General features: G+C 41.1%; 1 protein-coding gene across 5 annotated transcripts in view; it reads right to left on the bottom strand.

Moving 5' to 3' along the window:
- The window catches only part of NNT (nicotinamide nucleotide transhydrogenase), a 67,899-nt gene extending 41,421 nt beyond the window's left edge, over positions 1-26,478 (bottom strand). Inside the window, exons 1-11 of one of the 5 annotated variants that reach the window (XM_072992781.2) lie at positions 26,339-26,478; positions 24,540-24,608; positions 21,349-21,553; positions 12,506-12,735; positions 10,914-11,131; positions 8,852-8,939; positions 7,834-7,922; positions 6,771-6,958; positions 4,897-5,030; positions 3,679-3,870; positions 1,624-1,777 (exon numbers count right to left, since the gene is read on the bottom strand). In XM_072992781.2, coding sequence (XP_072848882.2) covers positions 1,624-1,777; positions 3,679-3,870; positions 4,897-5,030; positions 6,771-6,958; positions 7,834-7,922; positions 8,852-8,939; positions 10,914-11,131; positions 12,506-12,735; positions 21,349-21,499 — 1,444 coding nt within the window. In that variant the 5' untranslated portion in view covers positions 21,500-21,553; positions 24,540-24,608; positions 26,339-26,478. Of the gene's footprint in view, positions 1-1,623; positions 1,778-3,678; positions 3,871-4,896; positions 5,031-6,770; positions 6,959-7,833; positions 7,923-8,851; positions 8,940-10,913; positions 11,132-12,505; positions 12,736-16,213; positions 16,251-18,039; positions 19,349-21,348; positions 21,554-22,689; positions 23,478-23,661; positions 23,805-24,539; positions 24,609-26,338 lie in introns of those variants that run through there. The other 4 variants (XM_072992782.2, XM_078384445.1, XM_072992783.2 and 1 more) reach the window with 4 other exon arrangements.
- Between the last annotated feature and the right edge of the window lie 748 nt (positions 26,479-27,226).

Below are 27,226 nucleotides of genomic sequence, written 5' to 3' on the forward strand. Positions count from 1 at the left end.
GCAGCGGCGGGTTTATCTTATCAGTCTGACTCAAAAGCGAAACTAAGCTTCTCCAAGTGAACTCTTAAAACACCAGGCTGATTCTAAAGCCGAGAGTCTGAGATGGAAAAATAAATCTTATGTTTCTGGAGAAGAATCCCAGACAGCAACACCGTCTGACTGGATTTAAGAGACTTCGGTGGATGCAGTGTGGCTGGGATACGTTACTCTTTGCCTTCTCTGGACTTTGGGAACTATAAATAATAGAATCTGGTGGTTTTCGGGAGAAGGAGCTGACGTGGCCGACTGGACTAAGGAGCATTAAGGGGTTAATGAAGATCACAAGACGAGCTCCAAGGACAATCTACTGGACAGTTTGAGACTTTATGATTGTTGTTTTGTTTGTCAGACTGCAGACCACGTGTGTCTAATAACAGAAGCTTGCTGAACCCAGGAGAAGAAGAAATAACTGCGTCACGGTTCTATTTGATATTGTATTTGCTGGGCTAAAAGTTGATTTTTATATTACAATATTTGGATAAAGATTGGAGGGAGATCTAGGGGGAGGATTATGATGAGGGGTTTGAATTGTTGATAAAATTGTGGAAACTGTGGAAGGATTTCTAGGGGGGTGATTATTGTGGTATTTATACAAACCCCAAAGCTTGAGATGGACCCCAAAAATTCAAAAGAACAAATGGAGACTTGGTCTGTTCAATCCCAAAGTTCTGGAATAGTGGTGCAAGAAATAGAAAAGGAATGGCAGATTAATATACAAAGGCTAATATTAACAGGGTTCCAGCGAGTGAATGCAGGTCTTAGCAAAATAGAAGATTTGATGAAAGGGACGAAAGAGGGGACAGTAGATGCCAAACAAAACTTAAATGAAGTTGTACAAACTTTAGAATCGTCTGTATTAGACATGACACCAGGTAATATGAATGCAGTAGAGAGTTATCCAGTGACCCATGCAGCTTCCAAAATTAAAAAGCATTATGACAAAAATCTTAAGGAGGCAGAGATACTGAAAACAGACAATCTTATGGTGAAAATATGGGAAGTGAAAAAAATGGATATTCTGTCAGATGGGCTGAAAGACTGTTCAATTCAAAAAGAAACTGAACGATGGGATGTATTGTATAAATGGCAGCAGCTACCAGACAATGTTGGAATAACATAGAATAAAATTAAAATTAAATGATAAGATAAAAGCAGGAGGGTAATCAAACTGTGAAAAAGCAAAAAGTTGATATGTATTAGTAATATGAATTGATTGGATGATGTTATACTTTATGCTCTCCTATCCCCCAAAACCATTTTTCCTTCTCTATCCCCTCTTTCTTTTTGTACCCTTTATCCCTGTTCCTAAATAAATATATAAAAAAGGAAAAAAAAAGATATATGGAGCAACACCTCCCATGAAGACTTCAGTGTGCAATGGACCTTACACAATTCTGAAGGGTACAAAGGGTTTTAAAAAAAAAATGAGGGCCCTTGCCTTGCACCAAAAGGCGCAGAGTGGGTAGAACTTGAAATTTCACAGGGCAGAAGGATTCAAGCTATAACTCCCAATATCTTTACAGCTTGAATCCTTTTAGGGTGCAGGCTCCACTGAGAGGCCAGAGTATTAAAACCGTTTCTCACCTGCTGTGTAGGCAGAAGCAGTAGTCATAGTTTTCCTAAAAGGTGTAATAGTGGCTGCTTTTTCTGCTTCCAACTCTGCCACTGTCTTCTGCTTCACGGGCGCTCCTTGAGGGATGTTCTTTGGAGGTGGTGCTGGGAAAACCACCTTTCCATCCTGACAAAATATAATTATGGATCTATTCAACAGATTAGTAGGACTTATGCCAGTGATCCACAACACAACAACACCTGGACCAAACAAGCCCCCCCAAAAAATACAGTACAACCCCCATATCCAATGACTTGTTTTCCATGGTTTCAGTTATCCATGGTTTATTCTTAATTATTCGTTTTTGGCCATTGTAAGGCCACATAAACAGCTCCTAGTTTGAGAGCTAGTTCAGGAATTTGCTGTTGCCTCCTCCTCCTCCTCTTGTTGTTGTTGCTGCTGCTGTTTGCAGTGCCTCCATTTCACCCTCCACCCTCCAATGAGCTCCTACTTCATCAACCGAGTACAAAGTGGCAGTGGTGGCAGCAGGAAGAGGCGAGCCACCCATCAATCCCACTTACTACAACTATCACTTTGTTCCCATACCACTGCCACTGCCACCCTGCTCTACAGAAAGTGCCGCAGCTGCAGTATCTATAAGGTTGGCTAGTGTAAGCTGCCCCGAGTAGACGTTGTCTAGAGGGGCGGGGTAAAAACTGAATAAACAAACAAACAAATAAATAAACAAACAAACAAATAAATAGTGTCTGTGGTTTCAGGTATCTGCTGTAGATCTGAAACATATCACCCACAGATATGGCAGGGGGGGACTCCTGTACTTTCTCCCCTTGTGCATTTATTCAAAAGTTAAACAAGAACATGAAATGAGTGATACCATGGATTTGCAGTGGTTTATACTTGGAGAGGGAGCAGTGAATAGCTAGCCTGCACTTTCTGAAGTCCCCTAAAAACAGACTTCCAATGAATCTAGTTGCTGACTAGTGAGAGCTATTCACCAGTGTTAACACAAGTAAGAATCAACAGAACCAAAGTAATTATGTTCATGGCAATAACTTGTCTTTCCAGGATAACTTAAGACATCTGTGAGCTTCCACAGAAAGACCTACAACTTTTGGGCCAGCATGCAGATCTGTGGAGAGCAGATTAAGGCATTCAGGAGTTTGGGTACCCCTATTTCCATCTAACAGACAATGGAGGAGAGTTCTTACACACTAAAGCTCACCCCACCATGAGGATAACTTCTCAGATTTCTCCCCCAAGTTTTCCAAAAAGTGGCACACAGCAAAGAAGAATCAAACAGGAATGCTTTCTCCCCACCTGGAGGGAGAAATCAACAACAACAACAACAAAAGACTACTGTTCTATCCATTCACAAGAGGAGTGGGATGTTCTGGTCTATTAACAATGGGGTGGGGAACCCCTAAGGGACACCATACCCACACAGTTCCAATCTCCTGGAGCAACCGCAAAATTAATAAGCATTCCTGGGCATCCTGTCACTACCACTGCCACTAATCCCAACTAAAAAGGAAGATTCTCTGCTATGCAACAGGACTCTTTCCTATACATGGTGAGACAACATCTATGCCTCCCTGAGGAGGAGGAAGGTGGAGATGCACACTGTGGCAGGGGGTTTTCATAATTTTTTTTTTCCATTTAAAAGGGGCTATCATATGCCAGCATCACAATATCTGCATGCAACAGCTAACCTGGCTCTTGCAATTCAACAGGCTTGGCTCTTCTCTAGCCTGAAGACCTAAATTGGTTGAAGGATGCAGCATTGTATGAACAACACCAAAAAATTGTAGGAACTTTGGTTTTCCTTTAAGATTTTACAACTCTTAGAATCCTCTGCCCAGTATGGCTATTAGAGACTTCTGAAAATTTTAGTTAAAAACAAAAACAAACTTTCCCTAACTTTGAAAATACAGAATCCCTTGTGTATTCTAGTTCCAGTTTTATGAAGACGACTCAAATTGAGGAATTATCAAAGCTGATTGTAAGGCAGATTGCAAAAAAGAAAATTACACTTCCAACCTAAGGAGACAAAATGTATTTTTACCCACCTTCATTACCACTGTTCCTCTAACAACATGGTCCAGAGTACCATAGTCAAATTCATCCTTTAGGTCAAAGTAGAACTTCTCTTTATCCGGGCTGATGGCCTTTAAGAGCTTAGTGATGTTGTTGGAATACAGAGTGCTGGCTTGAGTAGCCATTCTGCTGGGAAGGTCTGTGTAACCTATGTGTGTGATTCCCTATGGGTGCCAAAAATATGAATTCGTGATTAAGTAAGATGAGACACAACTCATTTAAAAAAACCAACAAAAAATCCCATTCCTATGTATCAATATCCTAGAGAAATAATAAATGGCGGTGTTATCAAAATAATAAATTTCCAACTAATTCTGTGGAAAGTAGGGCATAAATGTTATCTTTTGGGCATGATTTAATGGTTTACTTCTACAATATACAGCTGCTTCCTCTAGAACTGGTACAGAAAAGACCCTACCCTCCAGATGCCCCCCAATCAGCCTTAAAAACTGCTCTGTAGGATTAGGAAACGAGGGTGGTAGGCACAGTTACAATGGGAAAAAGAAGGGGGAAAGCCTGGTGTTGGATACCAGATTATACTGTTGAATCGTGGTCATATATACATACAAATATGTATATAGAGATTTTCTATATGCAACATGATTTCTTTGAAGCAGGTCTCCTAAAAAAATTTTAAAAAAACTTTTGAAGTATTTTAAAGGGAGTTATGAATCAGCTACCTGTTTTCTTGGAAGTGTTATCTACTGAATTTTAACGTGTCTATTTAAAGCACTTTCCCCCTTTACAGCATAGTCTTGGCTATTTATATAGGTTAGAACAAGGAACCCAAAATATATGAACATACAGCCCGCTATCAATTTACATTAAAGAAACATGGGTTCATAGCCATGCTCCACTCATTCTAATGAAAATGTCCAGCTACTGACATTCACATCAATTACACAAGCATATAATTATGTAATCCAATATTCTTAATTCTAAATTACTTGGGAAAAGGAATGCTTAAAATTAGAAGTAGGTAACAGATGTGCAGGTACAATCTGAACAAGGCTTGCGGGGGGATTATAATTCTCAGAATCCCTAAACCAAAATGGCCAGTGGTGATGACAATAGGGGGATTCTAGGAATAGCAGTATTTTAAATAGCAGCTTTTCCAAAATCTGTATCCAGGTTACAGCTTTCCCATTCTAAGCTAATAAAACTATGTGCAGTCATTACGACAAAAGTACCTTGTAAACGTAGAGTTCCCCTGGCTTTGTGGTTTCAATGTTTCCTCCTGCTTCAGAAGCCAGATCTACAACAACGGAGCCTTCTTTCATGAGCTCAATCATGTCTTTCCGAAACAATATTGGAGCTTTTTTACCTATAAAATAAATTGGGATATTACAAAACCATCAAATGTTGAACATGAGATCCTTCCAAGATTTCATACTATCCTAATATAATGGTGGTCTTTACATTTATATTATCAATCCTGCCGCCTTGCTTTTATATCATTTTAATCATTATCAATTGTGTTTGTGTCTAACTTTGATTTTATAAGTATTATGTTTATTGTTTTAAATTGTTGTTTGATTATATGTCTGTTTAATGTGTAAACTGCCCAGAGTGGCCTTGGCACTACGTGATGGGGCAGTACACAAGTCAAACAAACAAACACACCTCTCAGAACCAAGCACTGCTGATGTTTTATTTTAAACATTTTTTTAAGTCTGTAGCTAAAGGGCCACATGCTATTTCAGCTCTGTGCATGCATTTTCATACACCATAAACCCATTTTATTCAACTGATCTCATGTCTGCCCATTCAGTGGAACCAGGTACCTTGGAACAGAATAAAGCCCTTCCCATGTGGTTCCTCTACTAAGACTGCAGCAAAGCAGCATGGGAAAAATGAAGAGCTGCCCACTCCCTGAGAGGCGGTTGCTTGGTGCCAAAATTACAAATACAAAACGAAAAAGCGAATGTAGGAAAATAGACTTCTTTAGCCAAAACTACTCTGATTTTACATGAACTATCTAACGGCCTCCATTTGGGAATGCTGTTAAGGCCAACCAATGTTTATACCAAAAGATAGGATTACAGCTTTGGCAAAAACTTGAGCTAACTTTCCCCAACTTGGCACTCTGAGCTAGTCTATAACTTCTGTACTCCTCCAGTTGGCCTAGTTTGTAGGCACAAGTGAGGGAAGGCTGTTTCAAGGTTTTTACCACAAAACACCTGCATGTGTTCCTAGTACAATCCCTACAAGGCAGCTTCCACTAGGGAGTGAAACAAATGGAACAATGGACCAAGTAACGGCTTTGCTCTTTGCTGAATAAGACATTCCATTGGCTCAGGTTGAAATGAAACATTGAGAAGTGTAAAGGGAGATGTTTCAAACACTAAAGTGCGAGGCAAACATTATATTTGCTGAATTGCAAAATGTCAGCTTTTCACTTATTATCTCAAACTTTAAAAAAAATTATCAGACAAAATCATGGAAAATAGATTTATTAGGGGCTATTTGACACAGAAGGTAAATGCAGCAAATGTGTCAGCAAATAAGAGCTAGTGAAGAGCACTTTATTTCCTTAATGCTCCACTTACAAGCTTCCCAAAGATGTCTGGTTGGCCACTGTAAAAAACGGGATGCAAGACTGGATGGACTTTTGGTGTGGTCCAAGGAAGTTTCTTAACCTTCATGGACCAGGAAGAAAAAACATGCACTGAGTGACTTTGGGGGTGTTTCCTAACACCACTTGAATTCTACTGTACTGAAGGATAGTAGTAGGATCAGCAGTGCAAACAGGGTCAGAACATGTATGTCACTTCTATGCCTTTGGGTCATGAAAAGGAGCATGGAACATTTTGTTGTCTTCAGGTGGGAATACTGTGCAATACCTACCTTGTAGGTCTACATCTATGTGAATTTAACAAGCAAATGGGATTCAAGGAGGACTAGAATACCCCATTGCTGGTTCACAAAGGTTAATTTGTTGGCTACTATTTCAAAACTGCCTTTTGCACACTTCTATAAGAGTGAGTTCCAAAAATTAATAGAAATATGTCATTGGAAATACATTACAGATGAAAATAGCATGCCTGTCCAATTGAAAACATACCAGGTATAAGTGCTGTTGTGATAATAATATCAACTTCCTGGCATTGTTTGGCAAAGAGTTTCATTTCAGCTTCAATGAACTCTTTTGACATTTCTTTCGCATATCCTCCCTGACCTTCCCCAGATTCTTTTAAATCAACCTCCAAGGGCTCAGCACCAAGTGATTTGAATTGTTCCAATGCTGCAGCTCTGTAACACAGAAAAAATTAGCTACAAATAGTTAGGAGAGGGGAAAACAAACATATACCCAAAGAAAGAACAACATAATAAAAGCTGAATCAAAGAAATTATTTTTGATGGATTCTTTGAGATAAGAAATCATTGTCATATCACAAAAAAGAACCTTGTAGAAGTTACTCCAGCAGTAACTTAAAATAGATTCAGGGGACCTATCCATGCAGAGACAATTTTATTGTGCGTGATTTCACACACACACCCAAAAAAATGGGGAAAATCCTACTAATTTGGCAGAACATGGAATTTTCAGGCAGCCAAGGTCTCAGTTAAAAGTCATTAACTGCTGTGTGAAAAACCATAACTGTTCTTAACAATGAGTAACTTTACATTTTCATTTAGCAAAATTACAATATTCTTAAGGCTTTAAGCACTACAACTGGTATTAATCAATCCAGTTAGAGGCTTAGAGTTGTATAGAACTGTGGTATGGTGTGCAATAAACTTCTCCAACCCAGCATCTCCTAGACATATTGGAGTACAACTCCCATCACATCTAGCAAACATGCCCAGTAATGAGGGCTGTAATCCAAGTGTCAGATTAGGGGAAACTGTGGAATAAATTATTAAAATGGGGCTTAATCTTTTAATGATGCATTTTGGTGCAACCCAGAGAAAGCCAATACAGGTGCCTTAAAGGTCAGAGAGCTGGTGTGCTATGGTAGCGCTCAGCTACAAAGCTCACTTCCATTAGCCACAAACTTTCTGGCTAGCAGCCAAGTTGTTCTGAGGATCAGATGAAGGCAACACCATGTATGTTGCCCTTCACTGAAGGATGAAACACAAATGAAACAATAACACTGATAGTAACATGATGTTCGTGCACATACCTGGTATCAAACCCACGAACAACAGCTCCCATGGATTTAGCTGCTCCTGCAGATGCTAACCCAGCAACACCACCTCCAATGATCAGAACCTGTGATCCAATACAACATATTACAATTAAGTCATATATTATATAGTATTTTAAACTGTGTTTTATAGTCTTATCTGTTGTGAGCTGCCTTGGGTCCCCTACAGTGAGAAGGACAATAGCTAGATAGCTAGACAGAATAGGCAGACAGACACACACATACACAGACATCAACTGACAGTTTACTCTGAACATTTTGAACATCCCCCAAGCTGAGTCTACCTGGATGCTTTACACACAAGAAATGTCTTTCCAAAGAAGGAGTCAAACAATCACACTTCATCCAGAAGGGTTCTAACAAAATACTATGTCTTTCCAATGCTTTAGGGTTTTTGCTGGAGAACAGGAACTATCAAGTTGTGGTACCATGTTGTGAGAGTGCAAGGAATGGGAGAAGGAGATGTGTTATTATCTGTGAAAGTGCAAAGAGTAGAGGAAAGTGCTAAGATGAATTGCCTCAACCCCTATGTGTTTAGCATCTTTTGGAATGCCATTCTGATTTTATTAGCATACACTGTCTGGTAATCTTTCTAAATGAATGAATATTCTATTGCTCTCTAAAATTTGAGCTCAATGTTTCTTCATAAACCGGAATCTGATATAACTTTTCTTTCTTTCTTTTTCTTTCTTTCCTTTAAAAGAAATATTCAAAAATGAAATGCATGCACACTACAGCACATGAACATAGTATCCTTTAAATACACTGGGCTTAATCCTTTCCCGCTTTTAACAAGAGGGCAATTCAAGATACATGTACATGTACTGTAGCATCCATGCCTCTTGTAACATAAATATTTTGTGCCATGTCTATAGAATGGCTTTGGCTAAAGCCTGAAGTACAAAGGGGTAAATTATTCTATGAAACAGAATTCCAACCAACAGTTATTATAGGCAAGAACAACACTTTTTACCTACCCATGTCTATGACATACCTTAGCTGGAGGAACTTTGCCAGCCGCTGTGATCTGACCCGTGAAAAAGCGACCAAAGTGATTGGCTGCAAGCACAACTGCCTTGTAGCTGTCAGGAAAAAAAACACAAGAGAGAACAGAAGTATCAGCACAGTTTCTCAACCTCACATTTCCCCAGAGGAAGAAGATACAGGCACCTGTACCCTTTGACAGAATCAGTGTAGCATAGTGAGCAGAACATTGGACTACAACTCAGGAGACTTCAGTTCAAATCCCTGCTTAGCCATGAAAACTCACCAGGCAATGACAAATCACCTGTTGGATATCACACACTTTAAAACCCCAACCAGAATAATCGGAAGCAACCTGACAGTATACAACAAATATGTATACTTTATAAATACAGGGTGAGCAGATAGACTTATTTATTTATTGAAATAAGTTATATCTTGCATTTCTTCCAGTGAGTCTGAAGGAGCCATAAACAGTTCTTCTCCCTATTTTATCCCCATAACTACCTCATGATGTCGCTAAAGGTGAAGTGGTTCAAGGTTAGCTCATGAGTTTTACCTTGGGGACTTGAATCTTGCCACTCAAGTTTTAGCCCAATGCTCTAACTACTAAACACACTCCTTATTTAACATCTATCTCTACCTACACAACTACACCCCCTGAACCTTGCCATAATAGCATTGTATATGGTTGAAAGAGAATTCATTACTGAAGTGAGTACAGTCACTAAGCACCGGCAAACAAGACTAACTCTGAACATGTTGCTGACTGGAGAGGCAGAGGTAATGAAGAAAACTAGGAAGCACATCAGAGCTCCTGTTCATGGACATCTTCAACTTGCTACAAGCAGCATGAGCTCTCAAAGACAGCTTGTTTTCATTTTGCCATGGCTCCAGCATATGGAATCCTGGGGTTTGTAATCTGGTGGGATACAATGGTGCCTCGCATTACGAGCGCTCCGTTTTATGACGAAATCGCTTTACGTTAGAGGGTTTGCGATCGCAAAACAATGTTTCCTATAGGGGAATTTCGCTTTGTGATGATCGGTTCCCTGCTTCAGGAACCGATTCTCGCAAAGCGCTGATTTTCGGCCAGCTGATCGGTGGTTTCAAAATATTTATTTATTTATTTATTTATTTAATTTATACCCCGCCTATCTGGTCGTATAAAACATGGCTCCCCACTCTTTTCCGGGATGGATTCCTTGCTGCACAGGCAGCAAAAATTGGCGGGCTATAGAGTATCTTTGCTGGACAGTGAGTTTCAAGCCCCTAGGAATGCATTAATGGGTTTTAATGCGTTTCTATGGGTTTTTTAATTTCGCATTACAACGTTTTCATAAGACAGCGATTTCGCTGGAACGAATTAACGTCATAATGCGAGGCACCATTGTACTTAGAATTTTCTCTTGCAATTCACAGGAGTGCAATAGAATGTCTAGTACACAGCTTTAAATACCTCACCAAACTCTATATCCCAGGATTCCACAGAATGGAGCAGTGGGGATTAAAGAGTCACCAAAGGGATACAGTAGAACTGTGTTTGTTGCTATGTGTTGTCAAGTCAGAACAGACATAGTGCCCTAACAGGGCTTTCCAGGTATGTGAGATAAGGAGAGGTTTTACCAGTTCTGCTCGCCCGCACCCCCAGAGAGTTTCCATGGCAGAGCTGGGAAATCGAACCTAGGTCTCCTGCGTCCTAGTCCAATACTCTATCCACTACACTACACTGGGTACCCATCATAATAATCCTGTGCCATCAAGTCAATTCTGACATTTAGTGATCTTTTTCCAAGTTTTCTAGGTAGTGAGTACTCAGCAATGGTTTACTGTGCTATTTTTCTGGGGAAATCCTGAAACTGTGTAATTTGTCCAAGGTCACACCGGCTAGCTCTTCTGGGATGCCCAGTAGGGGACTGAACACCCAACCTCTGGCTCTGCAGCCAAAAGCCTAACTCTGTAAACTATCCATCCAGTGTGCACTCTGTAGTGCAGACATAATCCTGCTTGATACATGACTACTTAATGATGCAAAAAGACAACAGGTTAAAAAAATCAATATGATCCCATACCCAGCAATGTTGGCCATGGAGCTGAGAGCATCATATCCCTGAGCGATGGTCACACGTGGGACCTGATCCATAGCCAAGACAGTAGTTTTCTTTTCTGACAATTTGTTCAGGAGGTCTGGGTTTTGAGCCGGATATATAAAACTGATCAAGGTACTAGATGGTTTGAATAGATCAACCTCATGCATACCGAGCACAGGATTAAGCATAGGAGCCCTCACCTGAAAGAAGAGAGGGGGGAAGTGTTATGTCACATACGGTCCTAGATCACAACCATAAAAAATAATTTTTATATAGCATTTTACTGTTGTATTTGTTTTGCTAACTATTCAGACAACCTGCATCATGGGGCAGGTACACAAATTCATTAAACACATAATACTGAATACTTGCTAATTTTGTAATATTAGAGAATATACAAGATGCTTCTTACAAAGCACCTCAGTAAATATCCTAAGCACCAGTGAGTAAAGCAGAGCAGTTTTTCCAACAGCACAGATGGGGAATGGGTGCCACATTAAGACCAAACCATACAAGATGCCATTTGAGTAAGCATCAACTATACAGATGGCTTTCTGAAAAGAAATCGTGATTTGGACAGGGGCATAAAAGTATGTTAACCCTTTGGTCTCTCTGGGCTCTCGTAAGTCCAGGGGTTCTATGCTCATTAGCACCGAAGAGGGAGATCACATTTGCAAATAGGAGCTATAAGGCAAGGGTGACTTATATCAGGACTGAAGCAAGATAAAATGAAACTATTGAAATAAAAAAAAATACTAATCATCACAAGTGTCCCAAATCAAGCAGGAAATTACAGCTGCATAAGCCAGGAATTTCTTGAAAAGTCCTTATTTGGCAGAATTTGCCTCCCAACAGATATCAGGATAACTGAAATCTCCCATTACTACTACATTGTGTATCTTTGAAATTCCTGCAATTTCTTATTCAAAAGGTTTATCTGGAGGATGGATGAAGTGCCAGATGATTGGAGGAGGGCTAATCTTGTTCTTATCTTCAAAAAGATAAAAGAAAGAAAGAACTTGGGAACTACAGACCAATCAGCCTGACATCAATCCCAGGGAAAATTCTGGAGCAGATTATAAAGCAAGCACCTTGAAAACAACACAGTAATAACAAGAAGACCACATGGATTGTTCAAGACAAACCCCGTCAGACTATACCTGTATAAACTTTGCTTTTACCTGTGAATTTGCAGCCATTTTTGCAATCTGGCTGCATTCTGAGATGCAATCAAAACCACACTCTGGCTGAAATCCTGTTGTACATTTTCATATGCGCAACAATGATGATGTTAGCAGCAACTATCACTGACTAAAGGCTTCCTTTGGTGATTTCAGGGTTTGCGTGACTTCATTGCATGGTGTATGCCACATGCACCCAAATGCTGCCTTTAATCAGCAATTCGCCACTGATGACATTGTTATTCATGTTGCACACACAGATGTGCAACAGCATTTCAGCCTCTTTTGTCATAGCTATGGCCTGTATACTATTTCCACTATTTCCCACCTTGGAAACATTCAACAAATAATAGATTTATATGATAAGAGTTTTTTTTTTTTAAACATAATTACTTTGAGAACCAGATCCGAAGCTAAAACCTCCTTTGTTCCTTGGATTTGTGCCCCTGCCTCTCTATAATGGTCGTCAGAGAACTTGGAAGCTTCTCCTGCACTTGATTCCACAACAACGTTAAAACCTTGCTTAATCAAGGCCTGGACCCCAGCTGGTGACAAGGCAACCCTTTTCTCGTTCTGAAAAATCTCCTTGGGAATGCCCACGGTTAGCTGCTTGTATGGAATACCTGTAAACACAGAGAAACAAAAAGGCATTGCCTGTCAATGTAAAAAAAAACACCCAACAATCTCCTATGGAAAGTCTCTTGCTCGTACAGTACAAGAGATGCTTCTGACAGAAGCACATTTCAAACAAGTGCTAGTCATACATTCTTAGAAGTATCTGTGCATCTCCTATTTAAAACAAGGTAGATACTAAAAGCTGAACGTAGTACATGCACAGTACTGTTTTTATTGTATAGCCATTTGCCTAAAGGTTTGAGTACAGAAATTGTTCTACGCTTATTAGTTATCTTTAATACAGCTCCTAGGACAAAGTATCTCAATAGTATGGCTGAAATATTCCAGCAAAGAGACCATCTTCTCTGAGGCTAAGTAGCTAATCAAAGGTTTAACCAGACCTGAAGCCAGGTTCCAAAGGTCAGGTTTAAAACACCACTTGCCTGCACACCCTTTTCCCCACAGAACAGTCTCTACAGCAGGGGTCTCAAACATGCGGCCCGGGGGCCATTTACGGCCCGCTGGATGATAGTTTGCGGCCCCCGCCTTGCCTGCCCCCCCGAAGTGCCTACACTTCCTCTGCTGTCAAAAAATCCTCACCTCACTCGCCGGCTCTCCCCCAAGACAGCGCCTCTTGCACCCTCCATCCAGAACTACAGCCAGCCCGCCTGTCTGCCGGCCGGCAGGCTGCAGTTCCAGATGGAGGGTGCAAGAGGCGCTGTCTTGGGGGAGAGCCGGCAAGTGAGGCGCACTGCCGGCCCTTTTCCCTGAGTGCCCGAGCTGCCGCCGCACGATACCAGTGGGGGCTTTTCTCCTTTGGCAAGGCGAATTCTGTGAGGGTTTAAAAATTTTTATGTCATGCCCTCCCCCCCCGCTAGGCAGTCGCCGGCGCTCCCTCCCTTCTCCGCTTCTTCGTCTTGCTGGTGGTGGTGGTGGTGGTGGTGGTAGTGAAGAAGGAGCCGGAGGGCATAGTGGCCAGCGACGAGGGCTTACATGCCCCTCCTTCTCCTCGGAGCCCCAGCCGGGCTAAGGAATCCCCTGGGCGGCTTCCTCAGGCTCTTGCTCCACTTGGTGGGAAAACTGATGCGGCCCAGCCTCACCCAGACTCTGCCTCCAGTGGCCCCCAGGTAAATTGGGTTTGAGACCCCTGCTCTACAGGGATCACAGTTGCTCCAAAATTTGTAACATCAGTCCTAACCTCTCATATGCTAACAAGCACAGACTGTTCATAGTTACAAAGGTTCTTCCTTCCACATATGCCCTTTTCCAATTTAAACAAACAAGAAGGGCACAGGTAAAACAGTTTAATCATTCTCTCAGAGTTGTCCAAGTTTTAGAAACAGCTTCTACAAACATAAAACATGGGGGTGACACATCTTGAACACAAAAGATTAACCATAGAGCCAAGCCACATATCTCTAGTAAGGTTTCATCATTCTCCAATGAAGGACGTTGAGCACAGAAAGCCATGGCTATGGACCAACACCACCTGTTGATGCTGGTGCTTTAACTTCCTTGTAGAACCAGAACCAGAATACATATTGCACACCAAAAATTACTAAAATTTTTGCAGTATACCACTGCTGCTTCGCAAAATGAACAGCAGCAAATATGAATATGAAAGCCTTGCTATGAATAAACCCCAAGGTATTTAAGGACTGTCTATTAGGTATGCATTGATCATTTGAATAAACAGAAATATCTATCTTTAATCATTTAAAATTATTCACTCAATCCAGCAAGTGTACAGGTCTATCCATACTTACCTAGTAGAGCAAAACTATTCTTATAACAACCTACCTGGAAGTAAACCCCAGCAAACTCATGAATTCAGCATGCTTAAAATCACAGCATATATTATGATTTATAGCTGACTAAGCTCTGTGCACTGGCTGACACAGGAACTTCCCTAAATACAGTGTGCCTTGCAGCTCTTGCATTACAGCAGTGTTCCAGACAGACATGGCACTCCTTAATGCACTGGCAGACAAGCAACCATTGTTGTTCTTCTGGCAACAAACGGACTTCTTACAAATTTGTAGCAATGCACTGTTTATCCTTATATTCAGTGTCAGATAATATATCACCTGTGAAGGTGGAAGGACCGAGAGAAAGGCCTCTCCTGAATATCTTAACATTCAAGCAGGCTCGTAAAGGTAGGCATGGTCCTTGAGACAGCTTGAGTCCAAGCCGTTTAAGGTTTTATAGGTTAGAACCAACACCTTGAATTAAACCCGGAAACAGATCAGCAGCCAGAGGAGCTGCAGTAACAGGAGGTGTTATGTGATTCCTGTAACCAACCGACCAACAATCTGACTGCTGCACCTGAGACTGAACACTTCAGCCGGGAGAGCCAAGATCTTTTCTCACCTCAACAGCAGCTCTAGAAGATTGTCAAAAAAAAAATAGCAACGGTAATAAAAGGAGACAAATGAAAGAGATCCTCTTGCTTACACACATCAGTGTAAGGCAGCTTCTGCTGTAGCCATCCAGATTTACAGGAGGCACGGCTACAACAGAAGCTGTAATTTCTATGAACAAGGGCTCATTGATAATCCCACTCTTTTTTTGTCTCCTAGGTGCTTTATTATGGGTTCCTGTTCGCACCATCTTTGTCTTGTGATTTCATTCGTGCTTTTTATTTTATTACTGCTATTGATCTATTGTTATTTCTGTTTGATTTTGTTAGTTGTTAACTGCACAGAACAGTGCAGCTAACCACTAATAAAATGGGGTGCTATAAGAAAGAAAGAAAGAAAGAAAGAAAGAAAGACAGAAAGACAGAAAGACAGAAAGAAAGAAAGACAGAAAGAAAGACAGAAAGAAAGAAAGAAAGAAAGAAAGAAAGAAAGAAAGAAAGAAAGAAAGAAAGAAAGAAAGAAAGAAAGAAAGAAAGAAAGAAAGAAAGAAAGAAAGAAAGAAAGAAAGAAAGAAACTTTGTGTCAGCATCATCACCAAACCTTTAAAAAGAAGCATTGGAGACAAGGGTTGCTCAGTTGAGAGGAATTGACACCCTCACAAGTGCCCCTTCCTCCCTCTCCATTCCACTAACCAATAGTACCCCTACACAGATTTTTCTCCATTGGCACAAGTGATCACATCTGAAATGCTGTTATAGTGTTAACGGAGACATGCTACATTAAAATTTAGTATGATGTGAATTAATTTGCTTGAAAAAAATGCAGAACTGCAAGTGCTGAAGAGAAAAAGGGATTCAGGGAGGAAAATCCAGACTGATCCAAAATGGCTTGTACATCCTGAAGTCAACAGAAAAGAGTAAGAATCTGACTATCTCAATCTCAGAGAATTCCCACATTATTTCTCAATGTAGTTGCCCCCCCAAGCAAGTTTAAGATTACAGCCTAAAAAGTTTAGAAAATATGCTATTACAGATTACTTGCTACTGCTAAAATGGGAAATAAAGCTACAGAACATGTACCTATTTACCAGCTTATTAAACCAACAGCTTCAGAAGAAGCTGCTCACCTTGTTTCAGAGTTCTGCAGAGAGGCCACGAAACAGCCTGATGGAATGAGGTGAAATGAAGACAAAAGGATACAATGAATAGCATGGAGGAATTAGATCAAAACATTTCTATTAAACCTTGTGTCATTAAACGTACGGACATACATATGGCACTACAGGAGAATGGTACAAATCTTCCAAAGAAATTCAAAAGCATCAGATCTACAGCTGCGGCATTCAAAAATTTGAAAGTAAGAGCAAGGAGAACTGCAACCCTGACCCTTCCATGTCCCTATTGGGACTCTATGTGGTTGGAGATATTGAAAACTTAGGGTTGTAACTGGAGAGACTTTACATGGAACAGACTGTACCCTCTTCCAATCATCCTTCACATGAAAAAAGCTACAGGTAATAGTCAAAAGTAGAATTGTCTTCCTCCTTACACTTTCAAATTAACCAGTTTGTGAATGCTTGAAGGAGACTAATTATAAAATAAGTTCTGCTCAGTTTTTACACAGTAAACTGAACACTAGTGAGATACCTATCACTATCTATGCTTCAATCATTGAGGTTAAGGACGTTCTGGGACTAATCATAAGCCATCACGTATTCCTGGCTGTTAAAATGTTAGCTATAGGACTTTGCATGAGAAAGGAACATGCAGCCTTTACCAGAGATAACAATGTCCTGCCAGCATCTCTTTGCTGGGATACTTTCCACAAATTTCTCTTCCTAGAATGGTACGAAGGAAGAAGAAGTCTAGACAGAGCCAGTTCTGAGATGGTCTTTTTCTGTCTAACAACACATATATCAGCTTGTTAGCTGGTGTCTTTGCACAGGTATGCCAGCTGATGATGATGGGGCATGAGATCCAGCACTCCAGGCAGCTGCCAGACTGGAAATGACTGCACTAAATAATCTAGGTTATTTTTATAAGAATGTTGGGAGAAAACAAAGGAGATAACTTACAGGATAGCTTGACTGATATCTGCCAATTTAAACACTTCCTTCAATAGCAATTAAATAGACAGGTTATTTCTGTTAACACCATCTTTCTTTGATCTTCAGCTTCATAATAGCCACAGTCAGAGAAGTGGCTTGCTAGACACTTGCTAATGCACAGGTTGGAAATAAGTTCTTAAAAATCAGTTTGTGATAGAAACTTTTTATGACCTCAGATTTGCTGATTTTTTTTTCACTGACAAATTTAACATTCATTATTTTAAGCACCAATACTGTTAATTTTTTGAAATAATTATTATTAATGTTATTTTCACTTGCTGCTTTGGGGGGGTACTTTAGGGGTCTGGCCTTTTTAAAAAACTGTAAATGCTTTTTTTTAAAGTTAACAACTGAATAATTTACCATATTTATCAACAATTTATGCATCGAATTAATTTTTATACTAATGATTATTGTTCCTAAATGGCTATACCACTAAGCTACAGAAAATCACTTCCTATATTTCTGTTGCTTGAAAAATAAGAGCAAGGGAGTAATAAAAACATTTAACATTCCATAGATCTTCACTTTGGAGTTTATTCCTCACAGACAATTCATGAATCTATTCTTAACCACGGAGAACCACAGCTAGTGCCTGCGTGCCAAGAGACATGGAAGACTGTCTGCAAACATAAAAAGGCACAAGTATAAACATGCCTTTCAGTGATTTAATCAGATAAAAATCTCACCCATTTCTCTCAGATGGCAAGAAAAGCTGTAGTTCCTTTTACAAACAGCAGATCTTTCCACCATGCCAGCTACCAGCCATTAGAGTGCTGAATTAGGATTCAAAAGACAGAAGTCTGAAACCTCATTTGGAGCCACACCCTCTCAACCTAACCTACCTTACAGGAATGTTGCAAGAGTGAAGAAGGAGAAAGGAGAGCCATGTACACCACCTTGAACCCGTTGGAAGAAGGATGAGATATAAAAGCAAGAAACAGACAAAATGACATATAGAAAACGTTGCAGTGAGTGATTCAAGTCATGTTGAGCTTTGCCAGAATTCCATAATCAGTTCCTGGTGCTCCGGACCGATTCCCTATCTGTGGAGTACATTTAAAAATTGTAGGTGGAAATGAGGTGGCATATACTTGCAAAAATGCACTGTATTTGAGAGAATTATGCCATAAACCAACACCACCCAGCATCACTGTTAACAACAGACACCATTCTTTTCATTCCACCAAAACGTCTCAACATTTTTTGGTTGGGTTTGATTTTAGTTTATTTTCTCTATGTTGATTGGTTTTACTTGTTTTTTGATTCATTTACGTCTCTTTTTTTTGTAGCCACCCAGAGTAGTGGCCTGTCACTAGTTGAGTGGAGTATAAGTTCAATAAATAATTAAACATCACTCTACAGTGAGCACACATTAAATGAAGTATTATTTTTGTACTATTTCACAAATAACATCTTATTCAATGTAGTGAAGTGGAGAAAATATAAATGATTTATCCAAGACCTGAAGAGGAATTTCTGTTGTGTCTCCCTAACTAAAAAGGCTTTGTCACATTTGTTCAGAAATAAGAGATTCAGGAATATCTTTTACTTCCTCTTGGTTTTTGTAAGGATATTACAGCAAAATAATTTTAATACCCCAAATCTAAAGGACAGAAATATGACTGCAATGAAAACTGGACATACGATAATATGTGTTTTCATAGTGGCAAAATACCATATTGGCCTATGTGTATTTAGATTGTTAATATAAAGCTGTCTCCCTGAACTCTTGTCATCAAGATGCTCTGGACTGAGGTTACTGTTATCGTCAGCAGGAATGATTATGGCCTCATACTGACTAGGAATGACAGAGGATGTACTCTGCCATATCTGTTTGGTAGCAAAGTAGGGAAAGTTGCCTTAAGGCCACTGTGGCATATCACTTGTCCATTCAAAATTAAGTGCCCTTCCTCCCAAACATTTAATAGCTGAAATCTTGCTCTTCAGCATAGTACGCTGTACTAGAATTGCCATCGTCATTTAGTTGTGTCCAACTCTTCGTGACCCCATGGACCAGAGCAAGCCAGGCCCTCCTATCTTCCACTGCCTCTCGGAATTGTGTCAAATTCATGTTGGTTGCTTCAATGACACTGTCCAACCATCTCATTCTCTGTCGTCCCCTTCTCCTCTTGCCTTCACACTTTCCCAACATCAAGGTCTTTTCCAAGGAGTCTTCTAGAATAGGCCCACTGAATCAGTGGGAATTTGGTGTATCAATACTGCCATAGTTTCCATTGATTCAAATGGGCCTACTCTGCTTCCAACTGACAATGCTAAAGTAAGTCATAACTAGAATAGGCCCATTTCAATCAATGGAACTTATGAAGGAAGGCTCAACAAATCTTCACTGATTTAATGGGCCTACTCTAGTGCAAATTGCTAAGTGAGGCTATAGTCAGCCTAAGCATAAATCATTACTCAAGAACTTTAAACACAGAATCATCGTTGGAAGGGTCCACTAAGGTCATCAAGTCCAACCCTTAATTGTTGTAAGCCACCCAGAGACCTTTGGGTAGAGTGGGTGGCATATAAATTAAATAAATAAATAAATAAAAACCACTTCCTAATGCAGGAATCCAAATTAAAGGAGGTCTGACAGATGGTTGTCCAATTTTCTCTTGAATGCCTTCAGCATTGAAGTGCTCACCACTACCTGAGGTAACTGGTTCCATTGTCATATTGCTCAGTTAAGAAGGTTTTCCTGATAGTCAACCAAATTCTGGCTTCCTATAACTTGAGCCCATTATTACATGTCCTGCACTTTGAGATGATCCAGAACAGATCCTGTCCCTCCTCTGTATGATTAACCTTCAAGCAATACAGAGATGAAAATCTCAGGTGAGATGAATATTGCAGTTAATATACTTTCAAGGTTATACAGTTTTCAAAACCACAGCAAACTCAGCAAAAGTAGTGAAATGGAGATGAATATATCACACTTTATTACGCGTCTGTTCTTGTATGTCTTTATCATATGACTTATCATACATCAAAGTGATGCAAGGCAATAAAACACACAGCCAAGCATTGCCCTTATGCATACCATTGCAAAACTTGTCCTATTCATTTTATTTAACATCTGGGGGGGGGGGTTCTAGTTAAGTATTAGAAAAACGTCAGGACGGTCTACATGCAACACTGTACTAGTGCAGCCAATCCCAAGAGGGGGCCATACAGCCCCCTGAAGGGACCCTGGCAATTTGAAGGGGGCCACAGATTAGAAACAATCCTTTACACACCGCTTTGTAAGGTCTGTTATTCAACTTATTCAATCCTGATTTGGCCTATAGTTCTCTCACGCCCTATTTACAGCTGTGTCCAAAAAAAGGTTGAGAATGGCTGCCCTAGTGGACATTGATTAGTGTAACAGGACTTGCACTCTGGAGCAGGTTTTGGGGTACACTGCAGGATCTTTGAGAGAGTTTTTTCCTCCTCCCTCATTAAAACAGTATTCAGATCACTTTTTTGCATATAAAGAATTTTTTGCAACACACACTACATGTACATTTTTCACTAGCTAATACTGTGTACTTAAACACCATTAACAGCAACAATAAACACCAGGACAGATAGAAACAGTTACATGGTTTGCACCTCAGTCCACTTAGATTCTACATTAAAAATCAAACAAGACTGCGAAAAGAAGTGAGAGATTAAGGAAGGTTAATAGGGATGGGGTGGCTAAGTATAAAGGAGTAAAAGAATGGATTTGCTCAGTTCCATTCAAAGATACATGGTCCACTTTAAGAGAAAGAAAATATGTGTTTTGTGAAACTCAACCTCTGAAGATTCAGCTATACATTCAATATAACTCATTTGCACAAAATAACTACTAGCTTGTTCAGTGAGTTCACCTAATGTCAAGACCAAAGAAGGCTTTGCTACTATACAATAATCCTAAACTGTAATGCATTGCTTCCTGCACTCATTACTCTATATAAACAAAAGAGGTACACTCAAATCACCATTAGTATGGAGATTAATCCTACTACCTATTCCTAGTATTGATGGGTTTTGGTATAGTAATCATGGTTGTCATTCCCATTCTGGATTCTTGCCTTGATCTAGGAGAGAGGAATTAGAAGTTGGTGGTTTCTGTACAAGTCAGCACCACACATTTCAGACTGAACATTGCTATTAAAGTCACATACCTGGTTTCACAGGTGCCTGGCACCATAGTACCTGGTGGGTGCGTAATGTTCGCAGGCTTGATGTCCGCACAATCTTTGCTCTGTGACACACTGTGCTGTTGAAAAGGGGACTGGAGTAACTAATAACGACAGTACGTAGGAGTCCTGCCATGTTGTCTGCAGTTCAGCCCGCAGGATCACCCTGTTAGGAAGCCACACAGCCGTCCTGTTGTATACAAAGCAATTTGTTCTTTAGAAATCAGTGGCACTGGAGATTAAGGAAACATAATGTGTCTGATTTAAAAGGCCAGTTTAGAATCACAATCCATATCTACACATAAACACATCAACAAGGTCCATCACTCTTTCTCTGGAATCTTGATGATCTATGCAGAAATAATACTCTTAGGAAAACACAATACATCCCATACTTTTTATTCTGTTTGGAGGTAATATTCAAAATTTAAATGATGGCCAAAGTCCTATTGGCTTTGCACAAATCCAAAATTGCATAACTGGCATGTGTGATTATTGTGACCAGCTCTTGTGTGTTCCAACATACATACATACATTACACACTAAGTTGTGTGCTGGGGCATGTGACAGATGGCCATAAAAACTGTGAAAACCACTTGTGCAATTTCCCTAAAACGTTAGGGTTCTGGCCAACATGTCTTCTAGCCTTGATGCAAACACATGTAAGTATTTTACCTGCAGTGTAAAAGCACAGCACACAATACTACAGTGACAGTGTCTCCACTGCCTGCTTTCTACTTTGCTTATGCAGTAAATCTTGGATTCTATCTTGAGCATCTCTGTGTATCCCCAAGAAAGCTCAATGCTGAGACTCCAGAGAAGCTGCCTGAGAATTACAGAAAAAATACTGAGTAGACTGACCAAGGTCATCTTCTTATTTTTCAAACTAAATCTAAAAGCAGAACAGCCACCTTCCCATTAAGTTACTCTGATCCTTCATACACTTGAACCCCAGAAACAAAGAACAATTAGCTACCGATCGTTTTTAAAAATGTGTCATATCCATGCATAGGCTTTAACTTTAAAAATATGGAAGACTGGCTTTTGTATAGGATGGATTCAAATACATTTGAATCATGATTTAAATCATGATTTACATTTTAAAAAACATCTTTGACAGGTTAAATTAAAAAATATTTTTTACAAATTTAAATCATGATTTAAATCAATTTGATTTTCTTTCATCCTGCTTTTGTATCAACTCTTACAATACCTACAAACATTCTGAGGTGCAATCCCACAACAATGGAATCAATTAAAGTTTTACCAATGTTTTCAATAGGTTCTAGACACAATTATTATGCCTAACTTTTCAAATCCAGTTACCTGCATTTATGATGTTCTCTCCTTGAAATAAAGGTTGTTAAGATTAAGCATATTGCAGTGTTTATCCTTGAAAAGAAAGACTGGAAACTTTTAAGAAAAACCAAATGTTATACAGATAACCTATAGCACAGATTTCTTCAGCTTAACCTCAAACCATAAGGATACTACATACAGTACTAGCAAATACCAGTATTTCATAACACTGGTACCAGCCGATAATACATAGTCCATAAATTAGTGTCCTTTTCTGCTGCACTATCACTATTTTTACTGCAACCATAGCAACATCCAAAAAACTAAAAATAGTACCTGCATGTGAAAGAGCAGCAATATTCTCACTCCAACACAAGTTGAACTAGTAAAACAGCCGCTATTTGAAAAAACTGATACAGCAAAGACTATGCTTAGCAACATACTAAACATGTAACTATAACCTGCTACAATTTACAAGCTGTACTTACTTAACCTTCAAATGGAAAAAATAAACCCTTGAGCACTACGAAGAAAACAATATACAATCATTCTAATTTTAAAAATAAGCCAAATCATAAGCAAAACTATTGGTGCTATTTTTTAAAAAAAATGAAACAGATTGAAAACTGATCCTCAGTGCAATGATACTTAATAAATGGAGTTATATTATATATCAAGAAAACATCTTCGCAAATTTAATGTACAACTGAAACAGTTGCCAGCAGGCAGTTTCTAACAAAATCCTCATGAACAGAAAACACTGTAACACTGCAAGACAGATGTAATGCCACGTACTCAGATACTGAAAGCATACTGTACAAGAAATAGTCTCTCTGTGTCTCTCTCTCTCTCACACACACACACACACAGAGAGAGAGAGAGTAGAAAGAATATCTGCATAATGGGGGGGTGCTACCCCTCAGAGGCGACTAGATGCCAGATAGAAACATTCATTTAAACAAATAAATCACATTAGTTCCCCGACTATTCATGCATTACCACATTTGCAGGAAACACAAGAAGCAGGAATCCCCATTCATTAGCAAGTTCCAATTGGCTGCTCGCTGAAGGGAACGCTGTGCATAATTTGCACCGGGCACACATGATTGGACACCACTGCTTATCGGTTTCTGACGAGAGTCAAGTTCATTCATTGCGGGAAGGACTTGTGCTCTCTCAGAGTCATGCACTTCTAATTTACGCAGGCTGCCGCCACTGTCCAATTGCCTACCAAGGCACACAATTTCAAGTACAGTAATTGTTCTTCCTAATCATCTGAGCGTGAAAGTGGAGATCAGTGCTCCTGATCAGGGCAGCCACCTTCTTATGACTAATCTTGTCTACTAGACTGCATTTAAAATGTGTTCATTTATTAATTATGTTGCAGCTCTGGGGATACCATCTGCACTTTCAAATAAGTGAGCTTTTTAGTTTTGAGCTCAGATGCACTTACAAGATGCAATTTTAGTTTATATCAATCAAGAGTTTAGTTCCATGCAAGTCTGCATAAGTCTGCAGCCTAAATCATCTTCTCCCAGGATCCCTGAACACAACAATACCAGCATTCAATATCTATTCCCTTGAGAATTTTCTACAGTTCTAGGACACCTGCTACTTACTTTTCTTCATACCCACGCAGGACAACTCTGATGTATATATGGCATCTTCAAATGGGGCTTTTGGCCAGGTCTGAAGATTGCAAAATGACATAGGCCAAGAAGTGGTATGTAAGGCCAGTTTGCAGTGCACAATGCTGTTAATGAGTGAGGTAACTGCATAATCAAACCTCCAGGACACTCACAGAATACATGCCAGAGAACTGTGCCCAAAAACGCAACCTCTCAGCCTGTGCACCAAATAGTCTGAACACAACCTACCTTTTATATTTTAATGAAGTCTGGAACTGATGGTGCAGAATAGCTGAAAGTCAGCATCCTGAATTACGCCTAGAGAACCACAGAGAGTAAGCCAGTAAGAAGATAACTACATTTTTAATAGGTAAAGCTTCGATCCTAAACAAACATCCTTGGCAGCAAATCCTGCTGAACTCAGCCAGACCTCTACAAAGAAAATATAGGCAGAACTAGGACGTAAGACTTCTCAACAATGTCCACATTGAAGGGCCAGGATTATTGGGCCCATAAGACTGTCGCCTTTCACGCACTCCCTTCTTGCTGTTGCCACTTCCATCTTTCTTCTTACCATAGAAAAGCTATTCAGAGAAGGGCTGAAGGGCTGCATTATGTATTTTCATTTACTGTACAACATAAGCAACTGCCCAGCTGGAAACACACGCAGTTTCATAAAGAACGTTTTCTGAATTTTATCTTCAGCAGTTCTAATTGCTAATGACAACCATGATTGTAATGGTGATTGTAATAACAGACATTACCCTCCAGTTTTTCACAGAAATGTGTAACACCAAGAACAGAGTGGCGGCTTTTGAAGTTATGTGGGAAACAAACAAACCCTTGTATGTTTAAATTGCTCTTTCTCAAGCCTGTGGCCAGAACCTCTCCTATCTTTTTATGCTAACAGACCTCATTAAATCTGAAACGGTACAGTGACCAGCCTCAACCAAGGTCATCCCCTCTACTTCTGCTGTTCCTCTGACCTCCACGTAATAGACAGGAAGCCACGTTGACTTTACTACTGTAACCTTCTTCTGACAGACAAAAACAGGCTCCCACTGGCAACTTTTATTTTCCACCTCCCAGTTTGTTTTTGCTACACAGGAGGAAAGCTTCTCTGATTTTCTGCCAGATACCATAAAGGCATTCTCCTCTTCTTGTGGCCAACCCCACCCTGAAGAAGCTGCCTCTTCCTTAGAAGGCATGGCACTTTTCACATGCCCTGCCTTGGAGCGCCAGTTTGGGATGATGATGATCCGGTTGCCCCAATTTTTAGGGTGCCCCAGAAGAGAAGGCGGACCCGTCACAGGGAAGGCCCCCCCCCGAGCTTCAGACAACCCTCAATAATAGCAAAGATGACTTCAGCGCGTTCAAGCTATACGGTGGCGGCTGCAGAAGCAGGGGGCTCCTCGCGAGTAAACCGGCGGCCGGCTGCTTCTTCAGCGGCATCTGCTGGAACAATGAGGGCAGAATGGGAAGCAGCCGCCGTTGCACCTCCTCCTTCCTAACTTCAGTGGGCCTAGAATAGCAACCGAGCGGGGATTCGTTGCTGCCGCCGAAGTGGCCGCTGCTCCCGGTTTATGCATGAAAAGGAACTGGGGGGGGGGGACAGGAAAGTGGCGGATCCCTCTTAAAATCCAACCCCCTCGCTTCGTGCTGGACTCGGTTCCTGTCCACAGAAAGGGCGCAAGGCGGCTTTTGAGCCACGAAGTCCCCAACCCTCACACTCACACTCACACACACACAACTGTGAGGGCTCATGGATGCGAAGATGGAGGCGTGCAAACATCTGCCGCCCTGGCATCGCCCAGTTACCGTCGCGCGTGGAGAGAGACCGGGGGGGGGGGGGGGGAAGTGCAACGGTTTTCATTTTTAGCTCGGCTGCCCCGCCGAAGGCACAGCAATCTGAGCAAGCCAGGGTTTAAAGGAACCAAAGTCAAACGGAACACCGCCTCCCCTCGCCCGAGACACACACACACACACAAGGGGCCTGGGGAAGGAGAGTGGGGCGGGAGAGAGAAAGAGACAATAGCAGCTTCACCTACCCGCCCGCTCCGCTTGCAAAGCCGCGCTCCCACTGACCTTCCCCGGCTCGCCCGAGCCGGCGCGCGGAAAGGGGAAGCCAAGAGCAAAAGCCCCGGCGCCAGGGCCCGGCCAAAAGAGGCGGGAGGGGAGGGGAAGGGAGGGGCGCAGCCCAGGAATGGTTGGAGACCGGAGCGGAGGGGGTGGTTCCCCCCTCCCTAAATAAATAAATAAATAAATAAAACCCCCAGGCGCCCGCCTCCCTCCGAAAATCAGGTCTACGTCGCAAACCAGCGAAGGACGTCACGTGACGAGAAAGGCGCGCTGGCTTCTTTGGAAGCGAGGGGGCGGCAGAGGGTCCCGGGCGCGTGGGGCGAGCGGGGGGGGGGCGGAGAGCTGGCCCGCGCCTTTTGCCGGGCGCCCTCGTGAGTGCGGATGGGGGGTGGGTGCGCGGTGGTGCTGTCGGAGAGCTGGCGCGGGAAAACGGTTCGCATATAGGGCTGGAGGTCTCTAGGAAGAAAAGTGACTCTGTGAATGTTTGGGGAAACCTCTTCGGAACCTTCCTTCCCTCTAGCCCAGGCGCCCCCTCCATTGCACTTCTATAGCATACATGTACGCCCAGTTTGAAGGCTACCTGCCCCTTCAAGCTGGGCGTGCATGCCTCCAAACAGTCGCTAAACTACTGTCTGGTTATTTTCACTTTCTTTTCTCCCTCCTTATTCTCTTTCTTCCTCATATTAAATTTATAATTTCTCCTTTTTCTCCTAATGGCTCTCCACAGGGCTGATTCAAAGTTCTGGTGGGTCCTGGGCAAAAAAATATAATAGTGGGGGGGGGGGGAGAGGGTCTCCCTCCTCCCTCTCTCTCCCTTACCTTCCACCTAAATAGGTCGCACAACATGAATAATGTAA

This window comes from Pogona vitticeps, chromosome 2 (genome assembly GCF_051106095.1).
Source record: "Pogona vitticeps strain Pit_001003342236 chromosome 2, PviZW2.1, whole genome shotgun sequence".
Taxonomy (NCBI): domain Eukaryota; kingdom Metazoa; phylum Chordata; class Lepidosauria; order Squamata; family Agamidae; genus Pogona; species Pogona vitticeps.